General features: G+C 49.2%; 2 protein-coding genes across 11 annotated transcripts; one reads left to right on the top strand and one right to left on the bottom strand.

The window, feature by feature from the left end:
- The first annotated feature begins 1,313 nt into the window (after nucleotides 1-1,313).
- NRIP2 (nuclear receptor interacting protein 2) lies at nucleotides 1,314-9,649 on the top strand. Of its 3 annotated transcripts, XM_078450174.2 has the most exons (8): nucleotides 1,314-2,138; nucleotides 5,761-5,913; nucleotides 7,015-7,097; nucleotides 7,447-7,568; nucleotides 7,800-7,817; nucleotides 8,157-8,331; nucleotides 8,425-8,523; nucleotides 8,699-9,649. In XM_078450174.2, the coding sequence occupies exons 1-8, from the start codon at nucleotides 1,887-1,889 to the stop codon at nucleotides 8,796-8,798; spliced, it is 1,002 nt and encodes a 333-aa protein (XP_078306300.2). In that variant the 5' UTR covers nucleotides 1,314-1,886; the 3' UTR covers nucleotides 8,799-9,649. The 3 variants fall into 3 exon arrangements, 2 of the variants coding, with proteins under 2 accessions (XP_078306300.2, XP_060514731.2); XR_009617511.3 differs by lacking the exon at nucleotides 8,699-9,649 and having other exon boundaries at nucleotides 1,331-2,138; nucleotides 7,765-7,817; nucleotides 8,425-8,509; XM_060658748.3 differs by lacking the exons at nucleotides 8,425-8,523; nucleotides 8,699-9,649 and having other exon boundaries at nucleotides 1,332-2,138; nucleotides 7,765-7,817; nucleotides 8,157-8,360.
- On the bottom strand, nucleotides 4,084-22,106 carry ITFG2 (integrin alpha FG-GAP repeat containing 2). 8 transcript variants are annotated; one of them, XM_060658732.3, is made up of 14 exons: nucleotides 21,896-22,106; nucleotides 18,455-18,580; nucleotides 16,887-16,982; nucleotides 16,289-16,330; nucleotides 15,931-16,132; nucleotides 15,083-15,222; nucleotides 14,461-14,609; nucleotides 13,966-14,069; nucleotides 13,782-13,835; nucleotides 13,598-13,689; nucleotides 12,746-12,863; nucleotides 11,004-11,177; nucleotides 10,753-10,912; nucleotides 4,084-5,346 (listed from the first exon to the last, which is right to left on the bottom strand). In XM_060658732.3, the coding sequence occupies exons 1-13, from the start codon at nucleotides 21,989-21,991 to the stop codon at nucleotides 10,809-10,811; spliced, it is 1,497 nt and encodes a 498-aa protein (XP_060514715.1). In that variant the 5' UTR covers nucleotides 21,992-22,106; the 3' UTR covers nucleotides 4,084-5,346; nucleotides 10,753-10,808. The 8 variants fall into 8 exon arrangements, with proteins under 8 accessions (XP_060514715.1, XP_060514717.1, XP_060514718.1 ...); XM_060658734.3 differs by having other exon boundaries at nucleotides 4,085-5,346; nucleotides 13,972-14,069; XM_060658735.3 differs by having other exon boundaries at nucleotides 4,085-5,346; nucleotides 15,931-16,102.
- Nucleotides 22,107-26,113: the final 4,007 nt, after the last annotated feature.

Raw genomic sequence — 26,113 nt, 5'->3', positions numbered from 1 at the left:
GGCTGTGAAAATACCTGAAAAAGGCTGGGTCTGCAGGAGGCCAGAGGACATCTTGTCTGTCTGAACGTGTGTGTGCCTTGTGGATGTCTGGATCAGACTGTGCCTCTAAAGAGCAGGGCTCAGTCGGGGCTCCCAGCCTGTAAGTGTCCAACACAAGTAAACAGGTGCTTGACCAATGCCTTTTGATGATGGTGAAGATAAAAGGCTGGAGAGAAATATCTGACGACAGGTGAGCCAGGGCTATAAAAAAGTTTGATTCCAAGTGCTGGTGAGGAAGGGGAGGGCGTGGAACCCCCGGACACTGCTGCCTGGGGCGTACCCTGGTATAAATCTTCTGGAGGGCAAGGTGGCATTATGCCAAAGGGGGAAAGCTGTGAGCTGATGCCCTGGCCATTCCACACCTAGGTATGTACTCTAGAGAAATGCTCATATGTGTGCCCGGGACACAAGTGTAAAAATGTTCAAAACACCATTGTTTGTAGAAAAATAATCTAAATTTCCTAAGTGTGATGTATTCATATAAAGGAAAAACATACAGCTGTTAAAGAGAATGCATTGCTCAGGGATGAATCTCACGAATAAAGTAATGGGCAAAAAAGAACAAGCTGCAGAAGGTCATATATAATGTGTCAGGCAAAATAAATGATATGTTGCTTCGGATACACATATACGTACATGCATAAAGAGTGAACAAACGTGGGAATGCTAAAATGCCAAATTAAGAAAAGGATGTTATCTGGGGAGAAGGGGTGGTGCAAGGGGTCGTTTCAACTATATTTACAATAGTTTGGTTATTTTTTTTAACTGGGGTGGCCAGCAAAAGGTAAAGGTTATTCTTTACAACTTTCTGTATGTTTGAATTGTAATACTTTTTAAAGAGCCAGGACTCCAGAAGCCTTAAATAAAGAAAAGGGAGGGGCGCCTGGGTGGCTTAGTCACTTAAGCAACCGGCTCTTGACTTCAGCTAGGGCCTTGATCTCACGGTTGGTGGGTTCAGGCCCCACATGGCAGTGCAGAGCCCGTTCGGAATTCTCTCTCTCCCTTTCTCTCTGCCCCTCCCCCGCTTGTGTGCTCTGTCTCTGTCTCCCAAAATAAATAAATAAATAAACTTTAAAAAAGAAGAAGAAGAAGAAGAGGGAGATGCTGGGGCGCTGCTTGTGGGGAGATTCAGAGCTGCTCTTGCTGTCCCCCTGGAATCCAGAACCCAGAATAAATAAGACTCTGACATCCGCCACATCCGAAAGGTCGAGACCCAGAAGGGTGAAGCCTCTCCTGTTGACAAGAAGGAGAGGGGGGAAGACCATTTTGAGGTCGCCCGTCTCTGTTCTGAACCTGGCTGTTGGCCTGCGCCCCAAGCCCGAACTGCAGAGGGCCCCAGGGGAGAAAAGAGCGGGGCAGCGCAAGAGGAGACGGGAGGGCACACGCACAGGGCCGCACGTGCCCGCATCCCACACGCAGGCTGACTCCGTCCCAACACCCACGCACTGCCTTTCAAACAAGCTGGCACGGACACCCTGACAGTTTACAACACCGTCACACCCCTCGTGCTTGCAGGCGCCCGCGCGCGCGCGCGCGCGCACACACACACACACACACACACCCCTTCCACCGACCGCTCCCACCAGGACCCCAGAGTTGGACGCGCTGCAGAGCCTACCACCACCACCCCCCACCCCCGCCCCTCCTCCTGGAGTGCTGGGTTTTTCCAGCCGGAGCCTCACTCCCTCTACTGCAATCTCGGGGAAATTGGTGTCTGACGCGGCTGCTCCAGCACGTTATTTATTGATTTACTCTGTCCCCCGGGGAGACCCTCCTGTCAGGAGAGCTGCGACCCGGAACTGAGGGAGGCGGGAAGCGGCGGGGCCACGGGTGGCGGGGCAGAGGGGATGGAGACGAGGACGGTTCAGCAGCCCCCGCCCTGCTCATCAAGCTCCGGGAGCCCCGCAGGGGCCACCCAGCAGGAGGCCAGAAGAGTGGAGGGAGACTCCAGGAGGAGGGGACAGGAGGCAGCGCTTCGCGACCGAGCCCCCCTGAGCCAGCAGCGCCGGCTCAGACAGGCCACCCAGTTCCTGCACAAGGACTCTGCCGACCTGCTCCCCCTGGACAGCCTCAAGAGGCTCGGCACCTCCAAGGACTTGGTGAGGCAGCCCTCTCCCCACCCTTCCCCTCTCTCTTCCTATATCCTGGGGAGGGGGCGGAGGGCCGGAAACTGCAGACCCTAACCTTCAGATCCCCCCTCCCTTGCTGAGAGTGGGGCAGAGGTAGTCCCAGGTGGAGGGGCTCCACCCCGACCATCCTCAGACTCTTCACTGGGGGTGCTCCCGTGGCTTGGTGGCTCTGGGGGGGCCTAGTCTCCTTGCTCAGTCAGCTTCTCTCACACAGCCCAAGACTTATCTTGGGGGTGATGAGGAACTGTGCTCTCTAGGAGAAGAGGCTTACAAGGACACAGGAACCTTCTGGAGCAGTCATTTACTGCTGGGAGGGCCTGGAGGCCTGGCCAGTTTAGGGTTATGGTTTCTCTCCTGTCCCTAAACAACGGATTCCTTCCTACCAGCTCTGACCATCCATTTGCCTTTTCCCTCCAGAATGGAAGCACTAAGGGCCTCTGTCCTTTCCAGAGCCTCAGGGTTTCATATGGCTCTTGCCTGGGCCACCAGCCCCCTGAGTGCCCCCTTACTTCCTCGTAGGGGCAATGGCCCTTCCAGGCTTCTTTCTTTCCATCTCCCTGCAGCAGCCGTGGCCTCCAGAGGGAATGGGGTGGGGGTGTAACAAGGAGGTGAATGGGTCAGGGGCAGCTGCGTACACTCATCCCTCCCCCGCCCCCACCGAGACAGTGGTGAAGAGCATGGGCTTTGGAGCCACGCTGCTTGGGTTCAGATCCTGGCCCTGCCACTTACTACCTTAGGCAAATTGCTTGATGTCTCTGAACCTGTTTCTTCATCTGCTAAATGAGGACCAAATTAGTAGTATCTCCCTCATGGCGTTGCTGTGGGAGTTGCACAAACTAATGCCTATAAGGAGCTTAGAAAAGAGCCTGGAAAATAGAAAGCATTATCTAAGGTCTGAGTATGATTGTTCCTCCAGCTACGACTCCATTTAGCTTGAGGGAGAAAGTAAGCTCTGTAGGGCCCAGAGAAAATGGAACCCTCTGTGGCCTGTGGCTCTTCTAGAAGAAAGGAGGGCTTTTGCTTGGAAGCACTCTGTTCCCTCACCCATTTCCTCATCAGAAGGTCTGAGAGGAGGACACTCTTCCAAACTGAAGGGCACAAAGTCCCTTCTCAGCCAACGCAGCCCCTCATTCCCTTTCCTGACCCAGCCCTACCAGATTCCTCTCAGACGAAATGTTCCTTCTCCAGGAACCCAACCCAGAGGCCAGCAGATTCCCAGCCTCATCCCGGCAGCTCCCAAACAGGAAAAGTGACCAGACCGAGATCTCAGTTCAGGGAACTTCGGGGCTGCTCTTGCACACACACAGAGAGCACAGCTGAGAAACAGGGAGAAACGGGACAGCAGGGAAGCTGGTGCTTTGGCTCCCAGTGGCTAGGACCTCTGAGCCTCTATGGTTTGGAGACCACCCTACATCCATCTGGCCCTGGATTAGAGGCTCTGTTAACATTACCATCCCAGCGTGGCAGGTCCAGCCTTTTGATAAGTCCTGAGCTTTTCACCTCACCCCACTGCCTCAGGACGTCCCAAATTGATCTCAAGCAGTTACCTTGTGTGGCTTTGGCAGTGAAGACACAACAGGTTGGGGGGACCCCACCGTCTCCCTCCTTAGGATGACTCTGGAGCAAACCTCACAGCAGTGGGGGCCTGAAGGCTGTGTCCATCGTGGGAAAGGTGGGAGGAGAGCTGGGAACTGCAGAGCCGCTCTTTCCGGCCTGCCCTGGAGTTCACTGCCCTTTTCCCAGACCTGGGTCTCCTGCTGGCAGCCTTGCTGGCGGGAGCAGCAAGTCTCAAGGGGCTCATTAAACCAAGGGTAGAAAAACAATCCCACGTTCCCAAGAAGAAAGGGCAGGTGGAGAAGGATGTGTGGCGCCTGGACAGATAGAGTCATTCTTCAACAAGCATTTATTGAGTGCCTACTATATGTTAAGCTAAGCCTTGGGGTATAAAGATCTGATGTCACAGGCTCTCCAGGATAATGGGAGAGTAAAAGCCACAAATAACAACTGTGAGAAGCATGACAAAGGGAGCTAAGAGAAGGGATGCTGGCCCCAGCCTGGCGTGTGGAATGAAGAGTACAAAGAGGTCAGAGAGGGCTTCCTGGAGGAGGTAAACCCTGTGTTAATTACAGGACACACATGGAATTCCAGACTTAGATAAAAACCTCTCTCCCAAATAAAGAGTAGCTCCGGAACAAAGTACGTTGAACCAGTCATCCAGTCTGGCCCACAGAAGAATGAGAGTCGTCTCAGGAAGGGGGTTGAACAGGAGCAAATGTGTGGAGGCCAGGAGCAAGCAGCCTGGTACAAGCGGTACACGTAGGGTCAATGGGGGCAGATAGGCGGAGCAGAGGACAAGGCTGAGGACGAGGCCATGACCAGGTCATCTGGGCTGAAAGTTTCAGGTCACCCCTGAAAGTTTGGGCTTTATCATGCAACAGGAAGCAGGCATGCTTTGATGGGAGTTTAAACAGGAGTAATATGGTTAGTTTTGTTTTCCTTTTCTGCTTCTCAGACTTTACCATGCACACGAATCATCAGGACATCTTGTTAGAATGAAGCTTCTGATTCAGTAGGTCATGATTCTGCATTTCTAACAAGCTTCCAAGTGATGGCAAGTGATGTTAAAGCTACATATCTGAGGACCACACTTTGAGCAGAAAGGGTTTTATTTTTCTTAAGTTTATTCATTTATTCTGAGAGAGCGTGAGCTTGAGCTGGGGAGGGGTAGAGAGAGGGGGAGAGAAAGAATCCCAAGCAGGCTCCACATCATCAGTGCAGAGCCTGACATGGGGCTCGAACTCACGAACTGTGAGATCACGACCTGAGCCGAAATCCAGAGTTGGACCCTTAACCGACTGAGCCACTCAAGCACCCGAGTAGCAAGGGTGATGCCAGATAATCACTGGCTTCAAGCAGTTGTGTCTGAGAGACAGCAGTACTGGAGGCCAGTTCTTAGGAACTTAGGGAGGTGGTCCAGTGATCCGGGACAGCTGAGGTGAGGCTTGAATAAAGGCAGTAGTACAAAGCAGGGTATAAATACAGAAGACAAAGCTGGCAGAACTTAGTAAATTGACCAGATGGAGTGAAGGTGGTTTCAGGCGAGGGATGGTTCAAGCATCCTAGTTTTGAAGATGTGACTTTTTTTCTCTGACTTCCATCACAACATCAACTCTGGGATCTGCAGCCCATTGAAGGATGAGGTCAGAAGGGGAAACAAAGGGGGAAAAATGTTAAAAATGTGTTGTAGACCTGAGACAAAAAGTTCCCCAAGCATAATACTAGCTCCTGAGAGGTCTTGGCAGTCAATAGGTTGGTCTAACCTAGAATGGACTGTTCTTTTCTCATTTCTTCATTGCTGAGCAATCTATTGGGGTCTCAGCAAAACAGTATGATTTGATACGAGGGTTCACTCTGCTATAATGATGTGACGGCTGGGACTTGGGTAAGATCCTGCCCCTTTCTTACTCCCGTGAGACGCGGGACTGGGGTGGGGTTGGGTTGAACATCGTGGGAGATCTAAGGTGGGAGAGCTGAGTGGCCTGGATACTTGGGTTTAGACCTGTCTGTCTTCTTTGTTTTGTGACGGAGCCAGCAGCCGCACAGTGTGATCCAAAGACGCCTGGTGGAGGGAAACCAGAGTCAGTTTCAGGGGGAGTCTCCCCCCGCGCAGGCCCCGATTCACAGCCAGGAGAGCAGGAGGAAGACCAGCAAGACACAGATTCCTGCTCTTCTGGTGAACTGCAAGGTGAGAGGCCTCCCAGGGCACTGGCTTTCATGAATGATCCTGTGAACGGCTCACTTCCGCCACTCTCCTTCCTCCCCTGGGTGGTGAGGGAAGGAGGGAGGGAGAAAAAGCACCTCTCCCCCGAGGTTGGACCTAAAAATGGGATCCTGTACATTCTCTACTTTCTACCTCAACCCATCTTCCCTCCGTGCAATTCCACATGTCCGTGCCAACCCTTTTATCAAATGTAATCTCCAAATGCGCATGTGTAAATACTTGCCAGTGTTTCCCGATGACAGCCTTGTCCTCTCTAGAGCCATTTGACCACCCCAGCGGTACTGAACACCCACCACTCCTCTGCCACCACTTTTGTGTGGCATTTCCTCTTCCTGCTCTCCAGTCTGTGGCCACATTCTAGAACCTTTTAAAGCCTCAACTGTTACCTCTTCTTTGAAATCTTTTCTGATTTCCCCAGGGGAGAGCCTCCCCTCCCTCTCAATATCCAGGACACTTTATTGACAACCCTTTCATAGACCTTAAAACTTTCTACCATGCATTAGTTACATGTCACTTCCCCTACACCTGAGCACAGCATTCATTGATGTACCTTCCAGCAACATCTCTGGCACATAGCAGGTGCTCAGCAGAAGTCTGGATTGAGAAAATGACATGCATTTGGGATGTCCAAGTGTACCCACAAATGTCTGTATATATCCAGAAGAAAGTGAACCCGTCTGTTTCCGTGATAAACCTGTCGCTTACCCTCATCTGAACTTCCCGGCGAGACAGCCTGGTCTTCTCACCCCTCCTGTATCCCTCACCTAGACCTCTCTAACCTAAGCCCCCAGCTTCCCAAGAATTCCTCTACACAAACAGATCTCCATTTCTGGTCAAGTGGTTCCCAAGTGTATGATCTCCCCATAGACAGCTCTATTTCCTTTTTTGATTCCTCCATCTAAGAGCCAGTTTTGCCTCAATTGCATGAGTGCTATAAAGATCACTCTGAAAGGCTTGGTTCATTCCCTTCACTCGTTTTTGAGAGGGAGTCATCAAAGGGCTGGGAAAGGTGAAGGATCCAAGCCCAATCCATTCTCACTGACTCCCCGCGACCCTCTCTCTCAGTGCCGAGACCAGGAGCTTCGGGTGGCCGTGGACACAGGCACCCAACACAACCAGATCTCGGCTGGGTGCCTCAGCCGCCTGGGGTAAGAGTGCGGCCTAAAAGGATGGAAGGGGGATGGGGTTTCTTTAGGGGGGGTGATGAAAATATTCTGATATTAGATAGTAGTGGTAGTTGCATAACTCTATGAATATACTAAAAACCTCTGCATTTATAAAAGGGTAGCTTTTGCGGTATATGAACTATATACCAATAGAGCTATAATTGGAAAAAAAAAGATTGGATGGGGGCTCTGGTAGAGAAGACAAGGATTCAGACCCCACGTGGGGACAAGGGATTGGATGAGAACCCACGTGTAGGGGGAGGGGCGTCAGCTGACAAAGGCATTGGGGTTGGGGGCTGTGGTGGCCATAACCCTTGCTTCCCAACCACAGGTTAGGGAAGAAGGTCCTCAAAGCCCCAGGTGGGGATGTGGCACCTGGGCCCCCCACGCAGGTGGAGCAGCTGGAGCTACAGCTGGGCCAGGAGACGGTGGCCTGCTCAGCCCAGGTTGTGGGTGAGTCCTCCGTTCATTCACAGCCTCTTCTTCCTCTTCCGCCTTCCTCTCCTGGCACCATATGAGGTGCCCCCAATCTCTGGGCCCAGATCCTCAGAGCTGGGGGTGGGGAGGGAAGACAAGGAGTGAGTGCTCACAGGGCACTGTGACCCCTGGGTGCCCTCCAGCCTCTTCTGTTTTCAAACGATTCCTGCAGATGTTGAGAGTCCTGAATTCTGTCTTGGACTGCAGACTCTGCTTTCTCTCAAGGTAAGAAGGATGCGGGCGCTTGACCCACATTTGGGTCCTGATCCAAAGGGCTGGGATAAAGAGGTAAAAGGCACAGGCGAGGAAGCATGGGCCAGCTTCTGATGAGAATGGCTCAGAGTTGTGGGATTTCACCTTGCTTCCTTAGAGGTTCCTTATTTGCCCACAAGTGAAACATAAGAACCAGGTCCCACTGCCCACAACCCCAGAGTTCCAGGTGAATGGAAACAGGGGGATGAGCAAGGAGCAGGGGGCTGGGGGCTGTGGAAAGTTTGGGGTGGGGAGGGCTGAGGGAGAGGCTACCTGCTGAGAGAAGCACACATTTCCCCCCACCCCCCACAGTGCTGCATCGACCTCGAGCATGGAGTGCTGCGGCTGAGGGCCCCCTTCCCAGAGCTGCCCTTCCTGCCTCTGTACCAAGAGCCTGGCCAGTGACTGATGAACCAGTCAGTCCCCGGGGGAAGGACCTTGCCTTGGGGAAGAGCCATGTTGGGGAATGGGGCATTACTAGAGCCAGGTACCTGGGACTACCACGTCTGTCCCTTCTGTTACCACCCTGACCCTGCCGTCCCATTGGCCTCAGTCAGCCACATTCTTCTCTGCTTCTCAGCAACTGCCCAATCCTCCAGAAGACTTCCAGAAAGAGGGCCCATGATCTCAGGGGACTGGCCTCCCCGTTCCCCTCCAAATCAGGACTGTGGAAAAGGATGTAAGCGTGGCGTGGTAGGAACTGGTCCAAGTCAAAGGCTGCAGCCCGTACTGTCCTTTACCTGCCTCCAGATCCACCCCACACACCCCTCGGTGGCCTTCACTCCCATGCCTCTCCCTTCCCCTCCTGGGGCTTAGTACCTCTTGCAACTAGACTGCCACATCTCACCCACCAGGGGTCCTGTCCCTGCTGCCGCCTGCCTTTCTGATTCTGCGCACATCTGCTCACAGCTGAGTGGGGGAAGAAACAGGAAACAGAATACTCCGGTACAGTAGAAAGGCGAGTTGGCAGAGGAGCTTCAGAAGCTTTCTCAGTTACCTTTCCTGGGGTTGCAAATGTCGGAAGTCAGTTATTATTTGATTTCCCTGTGCAAAACCTTGGGTGTACCTCTAGCATTTCTCCAGGTGTCTCTCCTCCTCCACTTGCTTTTTTACACTTGAGGGGGATGGTGAGGAGCCCTGTTGGGAACTGCCCCTACAAGGTGGACAGGATGGCAGGGCCTGGCCGTACTCAGACTTGGAACCTAACCAGTAGTCTTTCTTATTTCTAGAACTACTCACCTCATTAGACGTTCTTCCTTCCCCTCATCTCTGGCCTCCTGAGCTTGAGCTTGTCTTATTTTGGAATCTTATTTTGATCCCTTGCCAGGCTCTGAGCCAAAGCACAAAAACAAGGAGGCTTTTCATCTTCACTGTAAAGAGAGGAACCCAAACCTTAAGGAGCCAGACACCCTGAGCGTCTTTCTGGCAGGTTTGAGTCTCTCAAGTCACGGACGAAGGGGAGAAGAAGACAGTGGTGTAACTAACCTCAGCTAGGGAACTAGGACCTTGGGGTGGAAACAAGATTGTGAGCCTGGGGTAGATTAGAGGAGAACCAGCTGCCCTGTGACATCTGGTCTTGCCTTTCCCAGCTGAGTCCCCTGACCTCAAGAGAAGAGGAGGGGGCTCACTACCACGCGTGTAATGTGGGTACCCTGGTCCCTCACTGCCTTGCCCCATAACCTCTGCTTTCCTGGCTCTGCTTGTTCCTTCCTGCCTCCTGCTGCTTCTATAACCGCAGACCCCAGACCCAGTGGCAGGCCTTCAGCCCAGCTGCTTCTCCACTTGAATAAACACCTGTTTCTCTATGCTCATGTCCTTCTCTGGTTTCCCTCCATGTCGATCAGAGTCCAAATTGGTAACTCTGCCCTTATTCCCTTACAGAAAGGTGATGTGAATGTGGACCTTTCCCCAGGTTGACCCGTCTGGCTGGGTTAATATAATTGAGAGCAATGGCTTTCTGACTCCCCTGAACACAACTCACAGCAGGAAATACATTTTACAGAGCAGTTAGCATACACACGCACATGCACATGCACATGTACAGTTATAACAGAACAATACTTCCCTATGCTGTGAGTATGACACTCTGATATTTTTCCTTCTATTTTATTCTACCCCATTTCGTTTATTCAAACAATGCTGACCACAACCCACCAAAGAATTGCAGCCTGTAACGTGAAAAACACTAACTTACGGTGCACAGAATCGAGAGCAGAAGGAATATAAATGGTCCAAGATAGAATTCTGATTGTGGTCTGGATCATAAACCCGCATCGGATTCTAAAGGTGTTTTGGGGGGATGTGGGGGCAAGGCCCACAAAGTTGCACAAGCAACATGGCAAAATGAGAAAGTGCTAGCCCAGTTTCTTTGGTAAAAAGAAAACAATCATCTCAGCGTTGCTGGGAACAATTAAGACCAGACTGTAAGATAATTAAAGACCCCCGCTTCAAAAGCAAAACAGTGTGCCATTCCTGTAATAATCCCTAATGCCAGTGACTTGGAGCTGTGCCACGGAAGACGGAGCTTGGGATGCGGGGAGCCCTTATCTCATTGCCCTACTGGCTCCGAAGTCTGGTTTCCTTACAAGCATCAGAGCCATGCAAAGGATCTGTGCTCCCTCCTCATGAACAAGTCTGTTTTCCACACAATGAGATTTGGAAGTGGGGGGGGCGGGGGGCGGGGTCTAGGAAGGGGGCAGTCCCAGATGATGTGGAATGAGGCTGGGGTTCTATGATTCTGCTGATGTGATGGGTGAGGTACATAAGGAAATAGGGCCGAGGGCCAACTCGCCTCTTCTTTCACCAAGGAGACCATGAAGGCTATAGTTCACAGCTTCCCTAAGGTTGCTGCCATCTTTCCACGCTCCTCTGTGATGTCTACTCCCAATCCTTCCAGCACTATGGATACCTTGGGGGGTGGGTTGGTTCAGGAGGCTCCTTCTTCAGCTAAGAGGGCAAGTCCAGCTAGGTGGGATCGTGAAGGCTTGCAGGAGCACACTGTGGGGGCTGGTCTGGATGGTAGAGGGTTTGGTGAAGCAGGGCGCGGACAGCTGGGAGGTCATCAGGATCTGAGGGCAAGAAAGGGGCGGTTCAGAGGCTGTGGATCTCCTGGGCACCTGGCATGGGGCTTCTCAGGCCCGAAGCACTCCTGGGACTCACCCACGCCCAGCTCCTGCAGCAGGCTCTGGAACTCTGGCTCAGCCTCCAGCAGCTTCAGCAGATTGGTCGACTCCATCCGCTCAAGCTGCACCTCCCAGTACACGTAGATCTTCTGGTTGAACGTGACATACACAAGGCAGGGGCTGTTGCGGCCCTCCTTGCAGGCATACAGGCCTGCAGGGTGTGGGGGTGAGACAAAGGTCAGAGAGTTCCAGTCCCAGTGGGGAAGGGCAGAGAACAAGAGGCCTTGGAGTCAGCAGTTTGACCCTCCCACAGACGTCAAGCAGAAAGCTAAAGGCCCTCTTTTTTTTTAATTAAAAAAAAATGTTTATTTATTTTTGAGAGACAAAGCATGAGTGGGGGAGGAGCGAGAGAGAGGGAGACACAGAATCTGAAGCAGGCTACAGGCTCCAAGCCTGTTGCGGGACTCAAACTCCCAAACTGTGAGATCATGACTTGAGCCAAAGTCAGATGCTTAACCGACTGAGCCACCCAGATGCCCCTAAAGGCCCTCTTTCTAATCCATTTGTGTTGGGAACTCAGTAAAATAGGTAAAATACCTCCCCATTTCAGATATGAAAAAACACCATGAGGGAACCTGGGTGGTTCAGTCGGTTAAGCGTCTGACTTCGGCTCAGGTCATAATCTCACAGCTTGTGAGTCTCAGCCCGGTGTCGGGCTCTGTGCTGACAGCTCAGAGCCTGGAGCTTGCTTCAGATTCTGTCTCCCTCTCTCTCTGCCTCTTCCCTGCTTGCACTGTGTCTCTCTCTCAAAAATAAATAAACATTAAAAAAAAATAGGTGTTGAGTTATGGTATGATGGCTTAATAAATTTAAAAAAAAAAGAAAAAAAACTCATCAGGCAGAATGGCCCCACAAAAGTGCTTTGCTGATTTTCCCATCTTAGTGATAGGCTTGGAGGAATGAAGGACAGTCTTGGTAGTCCAAGGGGTAGATTAGCAAAACACGATCAGAAACTAAAGCTGGGCACCTGGGTTGCTCAGTTAGTTAAGTGACCCAACTCTTAATTTCAGCTCAGGTCATGATCTAACAGTTTGTGAGCTCTCTCTGATAGCATAGAGCCTGCTTGGGATTCTCTCTCTCTCTCTCTCTCTCTCTCTCTCAAAGAAAGAAAGAAAGAAAGAAAAAAAGAAAGAAAGAAAGAAAGAAAAAGAAAGAAAGAAAGAAAGAAAGAAAAGAAAAGAAAAAAGAAAAAGAGAAGAAAGAAAAGAAAGAAAAAGAAAAGAAACTAAGGCTTCTCTTTGGTGGCAGTCCCTTCTTCAAAGGCATTTTAACCTTCTGGGTCACTGGAGTATGTACACCAGAGCGCTGTACAATTCTTACCATTTCAGCAACCAAAGATCTCCCCATGTCACCTGAAAAAGCCAGGACTGCTTTCCAAGTCCCTGATTTGGAACAAATGCAAATTTTCTGGGAGAATGCTCCTCACAGAGTTCTGACATGCTCAGATGGGAGAGAACTTTCCCATGCCTTCACACATCCCAGACGGGCAGATGATAAGAACTCATCCCATTCTTTAACATATTGAGAGATGAACCTGTCACTGTCTCTCATTCCTTATTTAAAACTGTGCAGACGGTAATTCAGTACCCACCATCACTCTCTAACAAAAGTGCCAAAGAGCTCATTTGTTTATGAAGACACACGTTAGGGGACACAGAGAGAGTAGAAATGAGAGGCAAACAAGTGTGGTTAGAGAGGGTCCATGGGGTGGGGTCCCACCTGCACAGAAGGCTCGGATATTCTCGTCCACTTGGAAGCGGACGACGGTGCGGTTGTGATCAATGATATACGTCTGTCCATCCCAGGCACAGGCAACCACCTCCTCATGCCCATTGCCCTGAAAAAGGCCAGAGACAAGGATGCAGGGGTGGCGGGGAGCTGGTAAATAGAAGAGCCCGAACGATGGGTCTGGATAGCACATAAAGGACTTGTGGACCTAGTTCTGGGTGGCCAACAGCCGGGAAGGAAAGCAGCCCTAAGTTTCTTACTGAACTTCCTCCGTGCGCCAGTCACCAAACAACTGATGAAGGAGACACCATTATTCCCAATTTTATGTGGAGGAAACTTCAGCTTATAGACATGAAGTCGCTCACTCGTGGTCACACAGCATAGAAGGGAGGCAGCACAGAATCAGGACTCAAACCCAGGCCTGTTCTACTGACTTCAAAGCCTCGTGCCTTTTCTCCTACCGTCACACATGCACAACGGCAAAGTATGCCCCCGTGTCGCAGATTCTGCGGCTGCAGCCTTGGTAAAGAAAGGCTCATAGATAGACGAGAAAAAAAATTACAGAACATACATCTGGAGTTGAGGCCAAAAACTCACTTCTGGACCCTAATAAATTATTTCTCTTTGGAGCCATTACTCCTGGAAAAGGTGCCGCCGAGAGATTCCGCGGCAGTGCAGAGATGGTACTAAGCCCTGAGAAGTTAGGAAAAAGACTCACTTGAGACGCAGTTAAGAGTCTGTCTGAAGAGACTTAGATAAACATCGGGAGCAAACTGTGAAGTGAGAATGGACTCATTTGTATCACATCTCTCCACGTGAAGAAGGTAAGAATGTTCCTCTCACCGTGACATCCAGTTTCTCTAGGGCAAAAAGCTGGTGATCCACCTGCACCGACCACAGCAGCTTGTCCGCTTCCTCCATGAGCTTCAGCGTCCCTGCAGGGTGACAGGCAGGCCGGGGTGGGCAGGACAAGGACCCCTGAGCGCACCCCACAGGCACACAGCCTCCTGCCCCAGCAGGAACTCACCATCCAGGGTGCAGAGGGCAAAGAGGCCGGAGCCACCCATCTCAGAGTTGTGGCCTGCAGGAGGGACAGAAGGACAGGAATAAGAAAATGTGAAGGGTAGGGCAAGGTCAGAGCACACAGGGTGGGGTGAGAGGCGGCCCAAGGTAGGGAGGAAGGGAAGCTCCCTCCTGTGTCCCCACCCCACCTTCACCTCGTTTGATGTTGCCAATGAGGTGGGTGGAGACATTCTTGTTGTGGATGCGGCCGGAAGTCTGGTGCAACATGACATCTCGGGCAGCCGGGGCCTCCCTGTGTGGGGGTGGGGTGGGGTGGGAGGGATACTAAGTGGGGACCAAATGAGCCTAGTTCTGCAGGACGTTTGTGGCCCCGATCTCTGTACGAGCTTCTAGGATGTGAATCAGCCTGGAAATCTATTGCTGACCCTGTCTGGCCCATGTGGCGAGTAGAAAAGAGAGGGACAGAGCTGCCAAGTTAGAATCTTGGAATCTTTTCCAGGTGCTACGAGGTTAAAGCCCAGGATTTCCTGGGTCCTGAAATCATTTTCCTTAATGGGGCAAAGGTGCTGTGCCAGGACCCAGCCGAAGCAGCTCTGCCCACTGCAGTCCTGTCCACTGCCAGTGCATCCAGGAGCCCATCTAGATTCCACACACCCACACCATCCACAGGTCTGCGCCCTTACCTGCTGCCCTCCGGGGCCCCCTCAGAGGTGGGAGGGGGCCTGGCGTCCTTGTTCCAGGTACACAGGAGAATGGCGTAAGCACAGCCCGGCTGAGACACCATCAGTTCAGGAACACCCAAGGGCCCTGGAGTCACTGAAAGACTGTCCACCTGCACCAGGGAACAAGGCCTTAAGGGGGGCTGGGGACAGAAATGGGACCCTGCCGAGAGCATGGGAGAGAAGTGGGGCAGGGGCCCTGGGAACAGCATCCCAGGCTTGGGGGGCAACAGCAGGAGGAAGAATTTGAGTTTGTAGGGTTCCTGCCTCGTGCCATCGTCTCCACATAGCCCATCTGCTCTCCACTGTGCATGTCTCAACCAGGGTCCACACTCTGACACAGAGCACATCACACCCTCCAGCACACAATCTTAACTCTTAGCCTGGTGCTCTTTGCCTCTTATTAGTAATTTTCCCCTAAGACCCTGACTTGAAACTCTCTTCTTTGGATTTCTCTCAACAAGGAGATTTTCCCTTCCTCCCACTCTAAACCCTGACCCACGACTGTTCTCCCAAGAGGGCCCCTGCAGGAGGGCTTCCTCCCTGCTCTCTGGGCTCCCTGAGCACCCCCCGCTCAGCCTCTCACCTGACCCTCCAGTGTCCACTTCTTGAGTGACACCAGCTGCCCTGTTGGATGTTCAGTGCCTTCACCCAGATCTTCCCAGCGGAAAGCCCGTACCACACGGTCCGTGTAACCGACCACCAGCTCACAACACCCATCTCCATCTGTGGGTCCACAAAGTAGGACGAGTTTGGAGCCACATGTGTGTTCATTAGCTTGAATCCTACACACATGTCCTCTCCGCCTCCTGCTAACATCATCAGCGTTTGCGCCGAAACCCGGTACAACTTCAGACCCCAAGAGCTGTGCTAGTCCCCTCACACTTTGTGCTGTGCTTCTTCTCTCAGATACACAACTCGAGTGTCCTGATTCATGCCACATACCATCACCTTCGTGACAGCTTCTGGCCGAAACATCAGCCCTATATCTGTACGACTCACTCCCTTGCCACTTTCAGTGTCTGATCAAATGTCACCTTCCCAGAAAGGACTTTCCAGATAACTCCATTTAGAATTGGTAGCTCTACTTCTCTACCCTGACACTCCCTAGCCTCTTTCTGTGGTTTATTTTCTCCACGGCACTTACTACATTCTAATATACTATTTAATCTTCTTAAAATATTTTACACTGTTTATTTTCTGTCCTTCCTAGGAAAGGTCCAAGAAGGCAGTGATTTTTGTCCATTTTATTCACTGCTGCAATCACAGTGCTTAGAATGATACCTAGTTTATAATGGGAGCTTAGTAACTCAACATAAAATGCATAATAATTGCACCCATGAATACTAACTACCTCCCTGAATCCCGTGACATCTGCTCTACTACCCATTGACTCCTATTCCCCTGGCTGCCTGCGGAGAGAGCCATGCCCACCGATGTCGCTGATCAGCATGACCTTGGTGTTGGCAGGGATGTGCTGCTTGAAGACTGGATGCTGCTCCTCTCCCATTAGGGTCTCGTGGTGCCCAGAAGCATCCAGGGCCTTGGTAGGCGTCAGGTCACACAGGTGAAACCATCCCTCAGCACTCACCGCCACCACCAGGTTCTGGGAGAGGCAGAGGCATAGGAGGGATGGCTGGGGAGGGAAGTTTGGGCACAAGCCTGGTCGTTAAAGGACAGAAGTGAGGGCTAAAGCCTTTAACTCTCAACTGATTTCCACCAGGAGAGGGGGAGCAATCTAGGCAAAGCCTTGGAGTTCTACTGAAATCCCAACGTCCCTTAGAGTTCTTACCTTTCCTTTATTACAAACATCTCCAACCCCAACACAAGTCAGCTGCAAAGAAAAGGGGAGACATGCTGAAGGAGACCAGTACTCTCTAATCTCAGTGAAGCAAGGAGAGGGTTTGCTAACTACCATCATTTGCTGAAAAGTTGTGCCACATGACCTACACAGATAGTTCGTGTTAATCGCGTTCTTGTGCTCTAAGTCTGGTTTACCTAGAGCAGTAGGGAGACCTCAAGTAGTTAAGTCTGTCTGGGCTGAACAAGACAAAGCAAAAGATACATCTAATACAACCAGTCTATCATATTTCTAGACTTATGCAAAGTATTACCCCCATTTTGTACTATACTTTATGAGATCAGATGACCTTGGCAGTTTTTAAAGTACTGAGAGCCACGCGGAAACGGAAGATAAAAAACAACCCACCAGCTGGAGGCGCACTGTCCAGCGGCTTCCCTCCCTGAATGGAATGAACCCTGAAACAGTGGCTGGCTGAGTAGCTGGTGAACTGGGACACACTGGTCGGTTTCTGTATGGCTCAGCCTTGATAGTCCCTGCACAGAAAGGATTCTTCTGCCCCTTACGCCCCAGGAAGTTGAATACTGACCATGCCCTGGCAGGAACAGGTGAGCCACGGCCGACTGTCATCATTCTTATACACAAACAGCTTCCCGCTGGTGTCCCCCACCACCAATTCATTTAACTTCAAACGGAGAGAGAAGACAGTGTTAGGATGGGATCCTATGGAACCACCTGAAGCTTTTCTCTAGGCCCATCCTGGGGACATCATAAGACCTTAATTTGTATCTTCGCCAACTTTAGTAAAAATCTTTTGCAACCAACAAAGCCACAGTTTTCCAGTTTCTTTTTTTTTTTTTTAATTTTAGGGATATGCATTGGGTGTTGTATTTAAACCAATTTGACAATAAATTTCATATTTAAAAAATTTTTTAAAGTTTATTTATTTTGAGACAGCAAGCGTGAGCTTGAGCAGGAGAGGGGTAGAGAGAGGGGGAGAGAAAAATCCCAATCAGGCTCCACATTATCAGCGTGGAGCCTGATAAGCCTGATGTGGGCTTGAACTCACGAACCATGAGATCATGGCCTGAGCTGAAATCAAGAGCTGAAATTAACTGAGCGAGCCACCTGGGCACCCCTCCCAGAGTTTCTTTTTTTCCCTGTCAGGGGTGGGTGGGTGGGTGGGTGGGGGGGGGGGGGGTGGTGTGTGCGTGTGTGTGTGTGTGTGTGTGTGTGTGTGTGTGTGTGTGTCAGAGGAGGATAGCAGAATGGGGCAACACGGAATCTATGACTCTTCCCAGAAAAGTCTGACAAGTGAATAGCTCCATGACCCGCTTGCCTGAATTTCAGCTCTTCCAATCTGTCCATTGCCAATAGGACATGTTTTGAAAACAACCTAGAACATTGAACTTTTGGAAAATTGAACTTCAGACCACGTACTTAATCAAGGGCCAAATAAAAAGACAAGGTCAGCTCTGGGGGCCCTCCTTCCTCTACAAACATCTCCAACCCCAACACAAGTCAGCTGCAAAGAAAAGGGGGCCTTTTGAACTTGGTGTGTATGAGTGAATATATACAGGGGATGGAGGTGCTGGAGGGGACAGCACGAAGGGGTTGCTGGTGTCAGCCTCCTCTGTACTCTGGGCTTCTGGCGCCCCCAAGTGGTGGCCCAGCTCTCAGGAGGGGGGGTTCCCTGAAGGGAGTCTCTTCCTATTTGTATTTGGGTACTCCATTTCCCAGTCATTCCGCAAAGGCTGCCTGCCTTTCTAGGGGTAAACAGTGATAACAAGGTAGCACCAAACCCTGTTTCCACAAGTAGCTTTCTGATTTCCCCTGTTGAGGAGTGGGAGGGTGGTGGGGAGGGAAGGGGTGGAGGGGTGGGCAGCCAACACCCCCTTCCTATTCTCAAAATAGAGTGAATATCAGATTCTCAAGAGATTTAATTCTAAAGGCAACAAAGACGTAACAGATCACAAATAAAGTTAAAAATGAATTGGGATTTATCAATGATTTACTTGATTTGAATCTTCGATTTATTTTTTTAATAGTTATGGGAATATTATATTATATTATATTATATTATATTATATTATATCTGGTGGGAATATTAGATCACAGAAGCATAAAACAAGTTTATTGACATTAAACTCTCTCCACCTGATGTTTCCATTTCGGCCGCTCCAGAGGACTTTGGCAGACACACCGGGGGCAGGCTGCACAGCACAGAGGCTCAGTGCAGCTGCCTGGATTTGAACCCAGCTCTCTATGCTTAAATTTTGTCATCTATAAAACAAAGATCATAAGGGTATTTACTGAATAAAGTTGTTCTAAGAACTGAGCTAACAGAGGAAGGCCTTTAAAACAGTGACTGGCAGGGGCACCTGGGTGGCTCAGTCAGTTAAGTGTCCGACTTTGGTTCAGGTCATGATCTCACAGTTCATGGGCGCTGTGCTGACAGCTTAGAGCCTGGAGCCTGTTTCAGATTCGGTGTCTCCCTCTCTCTCTGCCCCTGCCCCACTCCCACTCTCTCTCAAAAGTGAAGAAACAATAAAAAACAAACAAGCAAACAAACAAACAAACAAACCAGTGACTGGCATACAGCAAGCACTAATACCAGGTGGTTTTCAGCCTCTAGTTAAAAGGCCTCCATGGCTAGGGACCCTGGTATCTTTCACACAATCTATTCTTTTTTTATACATCCATTCAGCAAATGCCATAGTCCATACCAGCACCTCAGTAAATGTTTGCTTTTCTTTTAAATTAAATTTGATTTTAAAAAAATTGTTTTTTCATTTTTGAGAGAGAGCGTATGTAGGGGAGGGGCAGAGAGAGTAGGACGGAGGACCTGAAGTGGGCTCTGTGCTGAGCACAGAGAGCCCAATATGGGGCTCGAACTCATGAAGCATGAGTTCATGACCTGGGCTAAAATCAGACACTTATCTGACTGAGCCACCCAGGTGCCCCAAATTTAATTTAATCTGAGAGAGAGAGAGTGCGAGTGGGGGAGAGGGGCACAGAGAGACAGAGACAGAGAGACAGAGGGCGAGAGAATCCCGAGCAGGCTCCATGCTCCGTGAGGAGCCCAGCACAGGGCTTGACCCCATGACCCTGGGATCATGACCTGAGCCGAAATCAAGAGTTGGACACTCAACTGACTGAGCCACCCAGGCGCCCTGATAAATGTTTAATTACTAGACAATTAACAAAAAAGATTTTAAGAAACAGAGAAAAATCAGAATGAAAGGGAATGCTCAGTCAGCACTTGAGTTTCCAGGTAAAGGTAGATAGTGAGTTAGGGGTACAAAGATAAATGCCACAGACTCCCTACTGAGGGGGACCTTACAGTTTTAACAAGGGCACAGACATGGGTATGGTAAGAGCAGTGACCAAGTAGATGTGGCCCAGCCAGGCAATGATAAGCAAGACCAAGCAATGACAGTGAGGCAATGGCTGGTCTCCTGGAAGAGGACATTTCCAAACTAGCCCATCTGCTTCCTGGCAGCTATAATGCTTCCCAGCAGTTCTGCTTCCCTGTGGCTGATCCTGGCTCTGGCCTCTGGAGGTCACTCACGGACGCTAAGAAACCCCAGCTAGAGGGTACAGTCGCCATATAATACTAAAGGAGGCAGGAGGAGAGATCTCTGATCTGCTATAGCCTTCTAGAGATTTTCCCCTGGTGTAGCCAGGCTTCCATGGGCAATCCTACAGGGTGTGCATCCTATTCCTGGCTTCCCTTCCCCCACAACTTACCAGGAAACAAATTAGTTTCAAAGAACTTTAGGCTAATGATTTATGAGGATGAAATAAGTCTTTTTCCTGCCCCAAATGCTGAACTAATAACAGCGTTTCTATCCACACTCATGCAGGCTGAATGTACCACGTGCATACATACATGTACCACTAGGCAACGATCTCAACTACTTGCCCTTCTTTCAATTATATTTATCAATAACATGCAAAGCCCTTCAAATTGCTTTGGGACAAATAATCACATTTGCTTTCCATAACAATCCTCATTTATTCAACAAACATCTGAGTACCTACTATGTGCCAGGCACAATTCTAAGTGTTGGGAATATAGCAGTGAAAAAGCAGATAAATCCCCAGCCTTATGGAGCTTACAACTCAGGGTTAAAAAAAAAAGTAGTACAATATATCTAATATTGTAGAACTGAGTGTATTGGTGCAATCTACTTAGAAAAGTACAATTTCCAAAAAAGCTGATGCCATGAAGCTATGAAAAAAGGCAGGTATTTTTCCCTTTTAAACAAAGAAGACCATCAGATAACACGGAAAATCATGTACGCCTAAAGTCACTCTGTTAATTTACTATTTGAAAATGCCTCTCTTGATTTTCTCATAAAATTGTACTGCTTGGCATATTACGAAATGTGAAAGTCCAAAAAACAATACAAATTTATGAGAATAACTCCTTCCTCCCTACAGGGAGTAGAACCAAAAGAGGCTTCATAAAATATCTTCTCTATCACAGCACAAAGGAGGCTGGGGGCAGGGGTATGTTCTAGCCCTTTTTTCCCCCAGGGAAGAGAGCACAGAACAGTTAGGGACGTGAGAATGAGAAGACGGCAGAATAGGAAGGTGGGGCAGAGGGTAGGAGAGGATGGCAATAAGGTGCTTTGCATTAAAAATAGGGAATAATGAATGAAAAGAGTCTGTTAAGAGTGTCTCACACCAGCAACAGCCCCCATCCCCTCTGATGCTCCACCTCAAAACTCTACATATTTTCATCAATGCACCTCCTTACATTTCGTTGTTCTGGTGACTATCACCCTACCTGACTGTGAGCTAGCTGAGGGCTGGGGCTGTCTTGTTCATTTTGGAATTCCCAGAATATAGCAGAGTCCTTGGCGCACAGAATGGGCACTTGAATAAACATTTGCAGAAACAGAATCAAATACTAACAACACTAACACTTGGTGTTAACTGTGGGCCAGGCATAGTTCTACCTGCTTTATCTGTATTAATGCATTTCAACAACGAGAAAAAGAACAGCTGCGGAGATGGTAGATGTCAATTGTTTTTGTAATCCAACCAAGGTGTAGCGCTTTCAAGTTGCCATACGCTTGGTGTACTATGCAGCAGGCATTACAGAAACCAGGCATTACAGAAACTCGGCATTAGGAATGGGGTGGTGGGGTGGAGAGGCAGAAAAGTACAGCAGTGTGTTCCGGCGCAAGGAGCCACGTGTAAGAGCAGCAAAGGCGCGTTTTAAGCTTCTATGGAGGCTTCGAAAGGCAAAGTGATTTGAGGTGATGCCCCTGCATAAGGAGAGAAGCAGTGAGCCGGGATATCGGGCCACCGGTTTACCAGGTTCCTACTGTGAACCAGTTACTGACTTAGGCAAAGGATCAGTTATCTATGTCCCTAAATGAACACCAGGGCAGGGAAGCAGTGCAATTCGGACCTGACTTCCAGGCACGTAAGCTATCTGCCAAGTTCTCCTTAGGTCACCGCGCAGCCCCACCGCGCACGCTCTCCGCTCCCCCCGCACGCCTAGGGCGGCTTCTCCATTTCCCCGGCCCCGCCCTACCCTGGCGCAGAGCTAGGCCGCGTCTCTCGCAGCGCGCATGCACTGACCGTATCATTATCGACGTCTCCGAGGCAGATCGCGTGCGGGAAGAGGCTCCCGCTAAATTCCAAGGCCACGCGTTGCACGTAGCTAACCGACCTCATCGCACTTGCACGGGCCGAGGGACCGGGGAGGCCTGCCAAATGTTCCCCGAGCCCCTCCTGAGAGCAGCCCAAGCGGAAGGCAGCCAAAGCGGAAAGTCACGTCACCACTCGAGCCTCCAATTGCGGCCTTTCTCGCTTAACCTGAAAGAGGAGGTGGGTCTTCCTAGCCCTCTGAACTTGGGGGCGGGCTTATCTGATGTGAGTGACAGGGGCATGGGCCACTCCTAGCCTGGGTAGACCAATCTTAATGGGGGGGGGGGGCGATCTGTTCCCCAGGCAACAGGCTGTTCGGGGTTAGACCTAATAACCTTGACCTCTTCCTTTGTTGCCCTAGCATTGAAGTCTCCAGGCCATTAGACTAAACCAGGGAATCATAATAATCGTAATAATTGACAACTGTATGGTTTCCAACAGTGTTTTTTTTTTGAAACAACTATAAGTTACCTGTTAGGAGCCCTGCAAACAATGTAGTGAATTGAACCAGCATTTAAAAAAAAACAATAGAATAGAAAATACCAAGTGACTCTAGAGTAGTAAGTATTCTTTTTGTGAAACCTTTGTTTCAATTGTAAATATTTATATATGTATATTTTATATACTGGCTTACCACGTGAAAATGACTTTTTAAATGGTGTGTGTATGCTTTTGTGGTCCTTAGTTAGAAAGGTCCTTAGTTACACTTGCTGTAAAGCACATTTCATGTATATTGTTTCACGTAATGAGCACAACAACCCTGAGAGCTTGTATTATTATTCAGTATTTTTGGATGAGAAAAACAGGTTCAGCAAGATTAAGTAAGTCTTTCTTTGGGGTGCCTCATCAATCAGGGCATCAGAAGTATTATTTGCAAAATTCTGTAGTTGTTCAATACACTTTAAAGTTCAGATCTGCAGCTCTAGGCCAATTATGCACTGGTTTTTCAGGAGCCAACGTTGTAAAAATAATATCTACCTCACCTGGGGATGTTGGACCAGGGGCTGGTCCCGCTTTCTATATCTGAGCATGATGGGAGAAGGAACTGAAAAGCAGGACATTTTTGTCTGGGAGTGTGAGAGGGGGATGACACATTTTGTCCCAGAGGTCCCAATGGATCTGACAGCCAGGTAAGATGAAAACAAGGAAGAGCAAACAAAACGGTAAACAGGAGGCAGTCTAGACAAACGCTGGGGACTGCAGATACATTCATGTTTCTGTTTTTGGTGATACATATACTGTGGGGTTGGCCGGGTCTATTCAAAGGTACTGTGTCACACAGGTGTACCTAATGCTTTCAATATATTATCTAATTACGGAGGGGCTGCATGCAACCTCCAGCTACCATATCTCTATCCTTCTCCCATTGTAGCTGAAACCTTAAGCTTCATTGTTGGTTTTAAGGGGTAGGAAAATAAAAAGCCAATTTAAAAATGTTTACCTCTCAATGTAAAGTTAAAATGTTTTGAGTTCTGTTTCTTCTCACTGTTATTTCTTCATTGTTTTCTCTTCTTCCAGCCTTTTGAATGAAATTGTAAAATAAATAAATAAATTCATAAATAACCCAGGACAAAATAGATGAGGATCACCCTGCTTCTGCCACCAAGTGCCCTGGCCTGACCCAGTTCTCTGAAATTATACCCTGACCCAGCACTTTGCAGTGCCTCAGTTTTATCTTCTCCATTACTTGAGTTTCTTGTTCTTGACCTTTCTGTGCCAAGGGGCGCCTGCTAATGTTTGTCCTGTAGGTCATGTCATTATGGTATTATGTTACATGGCAACTTGGATACCATGCCTTTTAGCTTTTGTCAAGAGAACCAAATGAATTTAGAAAGGGAGGAAAGATAAGTCTTCAGGAAATATGACATGGACCAAGTCCCTCTCCCCACTGTGTGTCAATTACTGTAACTGCCTTGTGTTATAGTCACAGTAAGTGGAACACAGGGGTTGCACAGCCATGTGGACAGAGCCCTGGTTCCACAAGGAGCACCCATGTTCTTGACCCTTTCTAGGGGGATGGTTGGTGGGTCTCCACCGGCACCATCTAGAGCTCACCTTTTTAAAGTCAAGCACTCTTCCAGTATCAGTTTTGGCTTACTCCCCAGAACTGCCTAACCAGGCCATCTTCCTGGTTAGATGACATGGTACAATTGTGTGGGTAGTGGCATAGTCTTTACCAACCAGCCAAATGGTAGCTTCAGTAGAAACCTGCTATGGGAGTGGGGAGTGGTGGGGAGGTGTTAGGTGGGAAGGATTTCTAGGGAGATTCTTTGTCCACTTCTTCCTCCAGGAGTAGACCCCAGTAGAGGGGTCCAAGTTCTGTCTGCTTAGGAAGGCCAGGTAAGAAATAGGACCTTTAAAACTTTCTACACAGCTTTCTATACGTGAGGTCCAGAGTCACTCACCATCCTGGGGCGGGGCAGGGCCTAGGGCTTCCTAATGGGCTCAGTTTGAGACTTCCTCATTCTCCTTCGTGATCTACAGTGCACCTTAGCATACTAAAGGTTCTGAGAAGTCCTTAAAGACAGAAACCTGTTTCTCAGACTGACTTGACCCAGAAATTAGGTAGAATTAACAGTGTGGGCAGCCCTGCTCTGAGTGAAATGCTGTTATTTGCTGCTCTCCTTTTGAGTCCCACCCCCTCCCTCACAAGTTTGGCCCGTTAGAAGGGACCACCCACTCTGGGAAGCTTTGATCCTAGAGCCTGTCTGCGTTGTTGTCTGGTTTTTGTTTTGTTTTGTTTTTTGATGTTTTAAGTAATCTCAACACCCAACAGGGGGCTCACAGTCACAACCCTGAGATCAAGAGTCACATGCTTTACCAACTGAACCAGCCAGGCACCCCAGGGTTGTTGCCTGTTAAAAGACTCTTCTGGCCATTCACTTAAGGATGAAGAGTGGTCCTTCATGGTCTCTGAAGTCAAAACATGAGGACATGGGCTTCAAACACAAAGGATGATGAAAATGTTTTAGAACTAAACAGAAGTGGCAGGTGTACAACATTGTAATTAGACTAAATACCACTGAATTGTTCACATTAAAATGGTTAATTTTATATTATGTGAGTTCCACTTCAATTAAGAAAAAAAAAATATATATATACACAAACAACAATTTTATGTGTGAAGCACTCCTAACAGGGGCACAGGAGACTGGTGATCCTGGAGCCCACATGTCTTGGGGGAGGGGGATGGGGTATGGCCAGTCCTGTCTTCTAGCCAAAGAAGTCTGGAAGGTCATGAAGGCATTATTAATATTATTATTATGTTTATTTATTTTTGAGAGAGGGACAGAGCATGAGCAGGGGAGGGGCAGAGAGGGAGACACAGAATCCAGAGCAGGCTCCAGGCTCTGAGCTGTCAACACAGAGCCTGATGTGGGGCTCAAACTCGTGAACTGTGAGATCATGACCTGAGCCAAAGTTGGACACTTAACCGACTGAGCCACCCAGTAGCCACCCGCCCCTACTATTATTATTTTTAATGTTTGTTTATTTTGAAAGAGAGGGACAGCAAGCAGGGGAGAGGCAGAGAGAGAGAGGGAGAGAGAGAATCCTAAGCAGGCTCCATGATGTCAGTGTAGACCACGACTCTGCTGTGGGGGCCCTATCCCACAAACTGTGAGATCATGACCTGACCAGAAAACAAGAGTTGGAGACTTAACTTACTGAGCCACCCAGGTGCCCTGGCATTGTTTTTTTTCTTGATCGTCTCTCCTCAGAACCACTTTGTGAATCTTTCATTCTTACTTTGCCTCCCAAATTGGTGTATTTAGTGTTGTGTCATTACACGCTAAACAAGGTTTTATTATGAGCCTTAGATTTTATAGTTGAGGATAGTGGGTACATCCAAGTTATCTGAGGTTGGCAAGCAGCTGGGGAACTACAGCCATAAAGTCAGCAATAATGATTTCCAGAAAGAGGACAAGTTCTCTTACGTAGATCTTTCCTTTGGCTTTATTCAGCACTGCCCTTAGCCTCTTTCATTTCAGCTTAATGGTTACAAGGCTCTGAGATGATCTGCGCTTGGAAAGGGAATGGAAGAAACATGGAAGACAGGAATAAGATGTGAGATTCCACTCTTGTAAGTGAAATGACATGCATAATTTCCCCCTTCTACTCTTCAGGTGGTGTGGCCAGTGTAGAGTGGAG

The sequence above is a fragment of the Panthera onca genome, chromosome B4 (assembly GCF_046562875.1).
Source record: "Panthera onca isolate mPanOnc1 chromosome B4, mPanOnc1 haplotype 2, whole genome shotgun sequence".
Classification (NCBI taxonomy): domain Eukaryota; kingdom Metazoa; phylum Chordata; class Mammalia; order Carnivora; family Felidae; genus Panthera; species Panthera onca.
Note: the sequence above shows the minus strand (reverse complement) of the source record. Positions and strands in the feature narration are given on the sequence as shown.

What these genes read in the sequence shown, in the direction of transcription:
- NRIP2 (XM_078450174.2), top strand. Translation starts at nt 1,887, where the DNA reads ATGGAGACGAGGACGGTTCAGCAGCCCCCGCCCTGCTCATCAAGCTCC. An exon ending in TGGGGCATTACTAGAGCCAG is followed by an intron (nt 8,332 to 8,424) that starts GTACCTGGGACT and finishes TCTGCTTCTCAG; the next exon opens with CAACTGCCCAATCCTCCAGA. An exon ending in TCAGGACTGTGGAAAAGGAT is followed by an intron (nt 8,524 to 8,698) that starts GTAAGCGTGGCG and finishes CTCACCCACCAG; the next exon opens with GGGTCCTGTCCCTGCTGCCG.
- ITFG2 (XM_060658732.3), bottom strand. Translation starts at nt 21,991, where the DNA reads ATGAGGTCGGTTAGCTACGTGCAACGCGTGGCCTTGGAATTTAGCGGG. An exon ending in GGGGCCCCGGAGGGCAGCAG is followed by an intron (nt 14,070 to 14,460) that starts GTAAGGGCGCAG and finishes ACCCCCACACAG; the next exon opens with GGAGGCCCCGGCTGCCCGAG. An exon ending in GCTGCAGGAGCTGGGCGTGG is followed by an intron (nt 10,913 to 11,003) that starts GTGAGTCCCAGG and finishes TCTTGCCCTCAG; the next exon opens with ATCCTGATGACCTCCCAGCT.